The following is an 8,836-nucleotide window of genomic DNA, read 5'->3' as shown; positions in this document are numbered from 1 at the left end:
AGCAGTACAGGCATGCTCAGAGTAGCCGTCACTGCTGTGGGGCTTGAGATGCTGTAGTTCTTTGACCTTATCTCGAGATGTCAGTGGCTTCCCATTCTTCAAACTTACTCTTCAAGGCTTGCAGACACCACCATCAGCAGACTTCCCCTATCCCCAGCTGTGGGAGACCCCACCATGTTCTTCCTCATGGCTGTGGACCCCAAGCGCTTCTAGCAACATCTCCTTCTAGCTGTTTGCTGACAAAGATCCAAAGACACCAAGAAAATGTCTGTGCTATGAGCACTGGGGAGAAAGAATTTGATTATTTGATTATAAAGTTTCCTTCTTTCACAGAATGATTCCAGAATTTATGGGCCAGGGTGGTGACTTCACAGGCCATAATGGCACTGGTGGCAAGTACATTTATGGGGAGAAATATGATGATGAGAATTTCATTCTGGAGCATCCAGGTCCCGGAATCTTATCAATAGCATATGTTGGATCCAACACAAATGGTTCTCAGGTTTTCATCTGCACTGTCAAGACTGAGTGGTTACATGGAAAGGTGGGCATGAATATTGTGGAAGCCATAGAGTGCTTTGGGTCCAGAAATGGCCAGACCAACAAGAAGATCACCTTTGCTGTCTGTGGGCAATCTAATAAATTTAACTTTGTTTTATCTTAGCCACCAGACTATTCCTTCTGTAGCTCAGTCTTATCTATGTGAAATATCCCATCATCTTTATGCTTTCCCCACAGTCCTTTGGGTTCCATATTTTCCTTATTTCCTTCCAAGTCTAGCTGGGTTGCGGTGTTAAATCTGTGATTATGAAATAAACAATAAAAAAAAAAAAAACCTGTTTCTTCAGGTTCCCATTGAGTTTGTGAACCCAAAATATCCTAACAAATTCTGGTTTTGAATTTTAAAGATCCTCCTAATGTTATAGGGCAAGGAGAGGGGCAGCCCAAACCCCGCAAACCTGCCTATTCTAAATGGGTTCTGCCATCCGCCGCATCAACACAAAACATAGGAGACTTTAATGGGAAGGAACTTTAATAAAACTAGGAAACAATACAGGTAAGGCAAAGAGTCTAGTTTCTAAGTGAAGCACCCAAAGTTACCCGTCCCCTCGTGGGTAAAAGTCCATCCAAATGGGATCGGCCCAGAACAAGGCCCCAAAGCCTGCCACAAGTCTAAAGCATCTTCCAGTGGGGACCCACAGAAAAGAGTCAGAAACAACCAGACAAGCCCGGAAGGAAAAGAGCAAAATCAACATCAAGATAAAAGCTGCCATGGTCACCTCTCCACGGGTCTCACCCACATCTGTGTCACCCAGTCCACGACCAAAAGACAAGCGCAGTTTCTTCACGTGTCTCTAGGCTCCATGCGCCTCCTCCAGGTCTCCTTCTGGCTCCATCCTGCTTCCTTCCTCAGTCTCTTCTGCAGCTTCTCCTCTTCCTGCTCAGCTCCACCCTCCCTTGGGTGGGGCAGGGAACCTCCCCCTTTCCTGGGGACCACCCTGTTGCACTAATACCTTTAGAAAACATAGCTGGTTTCTGTTACTTGCAACAAAGAAACCTAAATGGTATAGGCTGTGGGTTAAAAAGTAAAGGCAGTAGTCACAGGGTATTTAAAATCCACTCTTGTCAGAGCACTCTCTTGCATGACTGCTTTTCTTTTCCAGCTTCCAGGGTGGCAAAGGATTTCTCCCTGACCTCTGTCTGTACTAGTTCACATTGTCACCCCCAAATTCTCTCCGTGGTGCTCAGTTTTAAATGAGAAGTACACAAAGTTACCGTATAACAATCAAGTTTCACAGTTTTTGCTGTTTGTCATTTTGACATTTGACCCCCTTCAAATGAAACCTTTTAGTGACAAGGTAATAAAAAAAAAAAAAAGGATGCTTGAAATACTGTTAGAGATATTGCTGGCACTAAGGAAAAAGATGATGTTTTTCAAGTAAGCTACATAATTGTCCTGCATGCCAAATTATTGCTCACTACTGAGTTGTCATTGTGTTTCCCCCATCTCTTCTATTATCCTTCTATATACATACACACACACACAATCACACATTCACACACAACCAACATCTAACATTTTTCACTCAAAACGATGAAGAAAAGCGAAGTGCTGTGCTAACAATAGATGTTTTTGTAAAGAAATGGGGAAAGTCCATTCAAAGAGTATCACAATTTGAGACCCTATTATGTATAGGGTGAAAGAAAGACCTTTTCAAGCTATTCTGAATTTCCTTCACACAGATAGTTCTCGATCTGAGTGGAGAAGCTTGGTGAGAAGCTCTGAAGGACAAGCAGATAGCCACCTTCTGGGAGATGAGGGATGAACTCTGAGGCACCTCAAGAAAAGAGTGGGGAGAAGTAGGTCTTCCATCACTGAAGGAGGGGCTCAGGAGGGAAAACTGATCACCTCAGGGGGTGGCCACAGTAAGGAGGTGCTCCCTACCTATTTGTGACTCAGAGGGGAGAAAGGGTTGGAGTAAGAGTCCCAGGATGAAATCCAGGAAAGAAGCACTGTGCAGGGAATGATCACTGAAAGTTTGTGAAATGAGAAATGTCACCTTGCATGGTGACAGCATTGGAAGCAGAGGGCACCAGATGAGGGAAAGATTCCTCAAAGTCCATATGGAGCAATGAGGACCTCAGAGGGGCTACACAGGGATGTAGTGCAGCCCCATCCAAATGAAGTCTCCTATTTATTGGAATCAGGTACAAAGATGGGGCAAGTACTTAGGGAATATACTTGGGGGCGGGGTGGAAGGAGCAGTTATTGGAGATGTAAGCTAGGGTAGAGTGACTAGGGGCTATTGCCTGGGGGGGCTTCATTTTTTCCTGCTAGTCCAAGTTTATTATGCTAATGTCTGCCTGCTGTTTTCAGCAGACACTGGTTTCCCAGAATGTTCCTCATAAGAGGTGTTTTGCCCTTGGTGAGAGGCCCCCTGCATGAGCCTACACCTAGCTGACAAGCAGGAACTCTAGGCATCAAGACAATATCCCCAAGAATAAGGAGGCTGGGGATCCCACAGAAAAATATAAACCAATCTCTTCCTGAAAGTCTTATTCCTAAGAATGTTGCTACAGCATGAGTCTATGACGAGTTATAACCAGATTTTCTCTGCTTTTCCATGGATTCGAATATGTGCCAATAGAAAAATGCTTACATAAACAGAATGGAATAGTATTTTGTTCTACAATGAACCAGTCCATTGGAATTAAAAAAAAAAAAAAAAACACTTCTCTTAATTGCCTATTTGGACTAAGCACATTTTGCCCTCATTTTGCCTGGCTACAAGCCAGGATCTTTGCAAAGGACCTCACCACCATTCATTTTCATGGCATATACCACAAAGTACTCTATTGTCAGCCTCTTGAAAATCTAGTATAAACCCAAAGTCAGTAGAAGCTTCTCCTGCCCTTTGGAGACCCAGGAAAACAAGCTCAAATCTTCAGACTCTATGGCCTAAGGCAGTTTAGATTCTGCTTCCAAGATTTCCCCAAAGCCTCTAAAGGGCCTAATTCTTGGGCCTAAGATGGGGAGGTGGGTGGGGCTGCTGTTCTACTTCTAAGGGAACCCCAGACCTTCACCTAGCAGGAAATCCTCAGCATCTCCACAGCATCTCCACCTTTACTGAACCAGACGGGAGGGAGGTGAAGGGGGCTTTCCATCCCAGAAATTTAGCATTGGCATGGCAGTTCTTACCAGACTTCCATTCCAGGCCCCACAAGCTCTTCACCCCAGGCCTTTTGGTCCCTCTCCCTCCTTCTCTGGCCCCATTGGCACCATTTCCCTCTTACTTTTTGGCAAAACTGATACCATAATTTCAGGTTTTCAGGTCTAGTTCCCCAGCCAGGAATGGATCCCAGGCTGTGGAGGCAGCACTGAGTCCCAGCCACTAGACCACACGGGTTGGTGTCTCACGAAGCCGCAGCAGAAACTTCGCTGATGCTCAGGCAAGCAAGCGAAAAGAGGCAAATTTGTTTAGGAAAAAAATAGATATAAGGAAAAGTTTATTAAGGAGAAAAGGAGCAGAAATAAAGGGGGACTTCCAGGCCTGTGGAGCCAGGCTAGGAAGGGGCAAGGAAGCCACCATGGGTTCATGCCTCAAGGAATGTATACCTTCTCTCCGTCAGTACCTTTTTTTACTGGGTAGTTATCAGTGATCTCAGTCACCCTGCCTTAATGTTTCTGTGCCCAGAATTACATCTTGCATCTCAGCCCTTATCTTAGAGTGTTTTTCCTTTATCATCCTTGTTCCAGAACATCCTGTTGCCCAGTCCTGGGGGTGTTTGCTTGGTCCCCTGTAGAATTTGCTGCTCTTATCTCTGGAGCCCTCCTTATTCCTCCAAGGCTTTTCCTATTCTATTCTGATCCTAAAGCTATCCACTTGCCCTAAGACTCAGAGCCATGGACCTGGCTGTTCCCCAGCCTGGCATCTCATCTTCTGCCCATAACTGTTATTATCAACAACATGGCACATTTCCCAGACAAAGACTATCATCCTGTGAAGAGGAGTTGGGTCCCAGTCATAAGGCTAATAAAAACTTGTTTTATTTATTAGTGGAAGAAACAAGGATAGAAACTATTAGCAAAAGGAGAGAGGCTGAGGGTAATGATGTGGAGAACTCTGTGTGCCACCCCTGAGGCCAACTAGGGTACAGTGTTACTCTCGAGGGCCCAATCAACCAGGACCTGTCTTCTCAGACTTCTATGCAGATTGACACAAGTTTTTACTCTCCTGATACTGCAAACTTATTTCTTTAAATGTTGAGTATAAAGAATAATTTTGAAAAGTATCAAGTGCTATGGAAAGAATTTATCAGGAACTGGAAAGGTGGCAAACATCTCTTGGAAAAGGGAGAGAAAGAGAAACAAAGAGAGAGAAGGCATGAGAGAGACACAGAGTGAGAGACAGATGTGAGAGTGAGAAGCAAAGGGGGAAAACACCTCAACAGCAGATAACTCCCTCAAAACAATAGCATTCGAGCTTCAAATAGCAGCACACTGCCTTCTAATTTCAATTTGATGTGTGCAGTATGCAGCGTTCTTTCTTTTCCAATGCCAAATCCTGAATGAAACATGCAATAAAAATTACTGCTTGAAACATGGTGATAGCATTTAATCCTCTGGCAACACATTAGAAGGGCTGCAGCTTTAAACTGAGGACTGCACACTGCAGCTTTGCTCATGAAATTATTTATTCATGCCTTGGTTTATAAAGTACTTTTTTTTATAAGCTTTCTATCGGTTAATAATGGGCTGGAGCACTTATGTTCTCAGCCTGACAGTTTCCACATTTATGAGGCTAGAATTTCAATGCCTGGCACAGAGTTGCCGCCTGGGAGTCATGCCGTCTGCATGAACGGGACTCAGCGTCAGGGACTGTGGCAGCTTGGGGCACCTCGGTGACCAGGGAATGTCACATGGGAAGTTGTGGAGTGAAAGGCGATTAGGGAGGAAGGCTATTTTGGCACACTTGGAAGCTTTGGCAACTGTGTCCCAAATGTCCAAGATGCTGTATACAGAAAGGGAGAAGAGAACACAAGGACACTGTATAAATCTCTCCATAAACCAAACATCAGTGATCATTAGTTACTGGCAATCTGCACAACCACAGGGCCGACTTCCCTTCTGTGAATATAAAACAGGTAGAGAATAGTGGTTTGCTGAGCAAATTAAAAGTAGAAACAGATTATAAAGGCAAAAAAAAACCCACACATATATTTAATAACCAAATTGATTTGAAGCACCTTAAAACATTTATTTATATGCAACTTATCTCTAAGGAAAGATAAGGTTGTAGTGGGGAAGCCGATTATTTTAAAATCATTCTAACCCACTCATTAAAGTAGGAGTGCTAGTATAAAACACTGGAATAAGCTAATACTTTCTACCTCAATTAAAAAAATAAAACCTATATGGTCATATTGGTAAAAATAAATAAAAAAGGATTCTCATAATATCATATATCCTCTTTCTCAGCATTTATCACAGCTAATGTGTGTGTGTGTGTGTGTGTGTGTGCGTACTCCATGCTGGATGAGGAAGCACGGGTTTTTCCCTTCAGCTAGTATCTATAGAAAGCCTAGCACTTCCTACTGAAAAAAAAAAATACTATGAATGCCATAATATTAAATATCTCTTAAATATTTTAACTCAGATTTCCCACTAAATATTGATTATAATGAAATAACAATAAAGGGTATAGCAAATCACCACAATATAACATTAAAAGGAAAACTAATATTCTGGTAAAATATTAACAAGCCTGGACAATGTTAAGTTCCCTTTGCTTTTATTAATGTGAAGACATTTTAAAACAGCAAAGCTCAAAATCCCTAACACTATGGCTGTGCAAATGGAAAGACCCTAAGTTATTATCCAATGGACTCATTTTCACTAGTTTAACCAGTCTTGAACTCTTTGATCTTCACTGCCAAAGAAAATATCTTTTTTTTTCTCCTTCTTGATCTCCCTGTACAAATAGATCAACTTTCCCCCATCCAATGGCTCCATTCACCCAATGGCAGCTAGTTTTGCTTCCGCCTGCTGGCCTTCTTTCGGCTCTCCGAGTACACTACGTCCAATCTTACCTCGGACTGTTTGCACTTGCTGTCCCCACCCCTCTGCAGAATACGCTCCTTCTCTTCCTTCTGGTCATCCCAGAGATGCCTATCCTGACCAGGCTAACCATTCCCATCCCACTTCCACTGTAGCACATAGCCTTGTCTCCCTTGCTGTCTCTCACCCTTATCCAAAGCTATCTCATGTGTAGGCTCATTAGGGCATCTGCCACAAGAGATGTGGTCTTTACATCATGCGTTTTCATAGGCAACACCACATTTGCACATATACATTTTCCTGGTGCTTTGTTAAAATCAGCACCTGAACTCTTTTAATCTGGAGAGTCATACTATTACGGTTATCAAGAGTGTGGACTGTGGAGTGAGAAGGAAATTCCAACTCTGCCATTACTGTGTGATCCAGGCAACTAATAATTACCCACCTCGTGGGCTATTGTCAGGATGAAATAAAATGAAATCTACCCACAATGTTTTGAACAATATCTTGTGTTTATTAACCACTTACTAATCATACATTAATAATCATAATGATCAAAAATAATAATGATCTAATTATCTAAAAAGAACAGTATTGTGCTCCCAATATGTTCCAATCACCTAAAGTACATTATTTTTAATCTTCACAAAAATTGTGGGTTAGATAACATTATTCCCATTCACAAATAAAAACGCTGAGGCTGGTAGGGATTAATATATTTACAAAAATCTCTGGTAAGTGGAAGACATGAACTCAGGCCTGTACTTCATTCACTAGCCCTTTGTTATTTATTCTGTTCTGTCTCTACCATGAAGTACCTCGGATGCCTGGTAAGTCTTTCTTTCCCTTTGTTTGGAATAATGGCTTATAAATATTATGGCACACAAAAATAGCTCAAATAATATACCATTTACAGAGGGGAATTTAAGAGATCTAACAAAGGGATTAAATAAGAAAATTCTGTGCAAGATAGAGCTCATGCAAGAAGATCCACAAAGAGACAAAAATAATTCTTAGCTGATGGACCATCTGTCAGTCATTTATTCTTAGCACTGGTCTAAATAAAAGGGAAAATGAGTCTCTGGTTAGATTATGGTTAAGTCATTTGTGTACTGCTATTTTCCCTACACAAGCAACACAGTTCCAATCTGACAAAGTCAAGGTGAATAAATTACTCAATATTCAACACTGGTAAGAGAAAAGACCATGAGACTGATTTTAAAACATTATCAAATGCCAAAATAATAAGTCTGAGAAAATTGCAATAAGGCACTTAACTGTTTCTTCTTGATTCTTTCTAATAGAGAATTAAGACGACATAATGTTCACTTCATTGCAATTAATTTAGGTGACCTTTAAAGCCTAAAATGAATATTTTCTAGGTAGCAGCATTTATTCAACAAAGGCCTCCTTAGCTTACTATGTTATTGAGCAGGACCTCCCTGGGAGGCAGCAAGTTCTGGTAGTTAACATAGACTTGTGTTTCCACTTCATCTTCACCATTTACTAGCTGTGTTAGATTGTACACATTAGTTAACTTTCTAAGCATTAGGATATTTTTTAATATGCATGAAAATGATAAGAAAAGATCCTACCTCATAGCATTGTTGTAAATATTAGGAAGGAGAATATATGAGAAGCTCTTAGAAAGTCACAGTAAGACCAAAGTTATCAGACTAAATCTTAAACCCCAGCAAAGATAATGAATTTTTAAACAGAAATAAAAAGTTCTTTCCAAGGTGACAGAGGTCAGAAATCTGGCAGAAAGAGATTTTTTATTCATGCAGCTAATGTAAATGAGAATCACATCTAGTAAGATGGAGGGATTGCTAATATGCTATATAACATGTTCCACCATCTCAACAAGCTTAGAAAGAATGCATGCCAAGATTATAAGGATCAGAGAGTTAACCCTACTTGCAAGCTGACAATGTTGCCTGCCATCGTTTCACAGATGCTGGTAGAAGACACAAAATTCCAGGGTCAGTGTTAAAGAACAGTTACAGCATTATTATAGCACAGCAGTAGTCAGTGTTGGCCTTCATTTGTGCCAGTACCTAGAACTCCAATTCCTAATTCTGGGGCTCTGCCAAGATAGGAAGATAACATGTAGTAGTTTGAGTACAAGAGAGCAATGAATCCTGAGCGGAGATCATCCAAATCCTTCACAATGGGTAGTGAGAGTGTGCCTGCCCTGTCCTTCAGAGGCAGCTGCCATCTCTATTATACTGGACAATAAGCAAGCCTGTGCTTTGCCCAAGAGGGAAACACTATCTT

The 8,836-nt window shown here is 41.6% G+C and overlaps 1 protein-coding gene across 1 annotated transcript; it reads left to right on the top strand.

The window, feature by feature from the left end:
* Positions 1–349: 349 nt before the first annotated feature.
* On the top strand, positions 350–664 carry LOC311175407 (peptidyl-prolyl cis-trans isomerase A-like; the record flags this gene model as incomplete). Its single annotated transcript, XM_084240280.1, has 1 exon — positions 350–664. The coding sequence occupies one exon, from the start codon at positions 350–352 to the stop codon at positions 662–664; it is 315 nt and encodes a 104-aa protein (XP_084096406.1).
* Between the last annotated feature and the right edge of the window lie 8,172 nt (positions 665–8,836).

This window comes from Talpa europaea, assembly GCF_964194135.1.
Source record: "Talpa europaea genome assembly, chromosome: 8".
NCBI lineage: Eukaryota > Metazoa > Chordata > Mammalia > Eulipotyphla > Talpidae > Talpa > Talpa europaea.
This window is presented reverse-complemented; position numbering and strand designations above follow the sequence as displayed.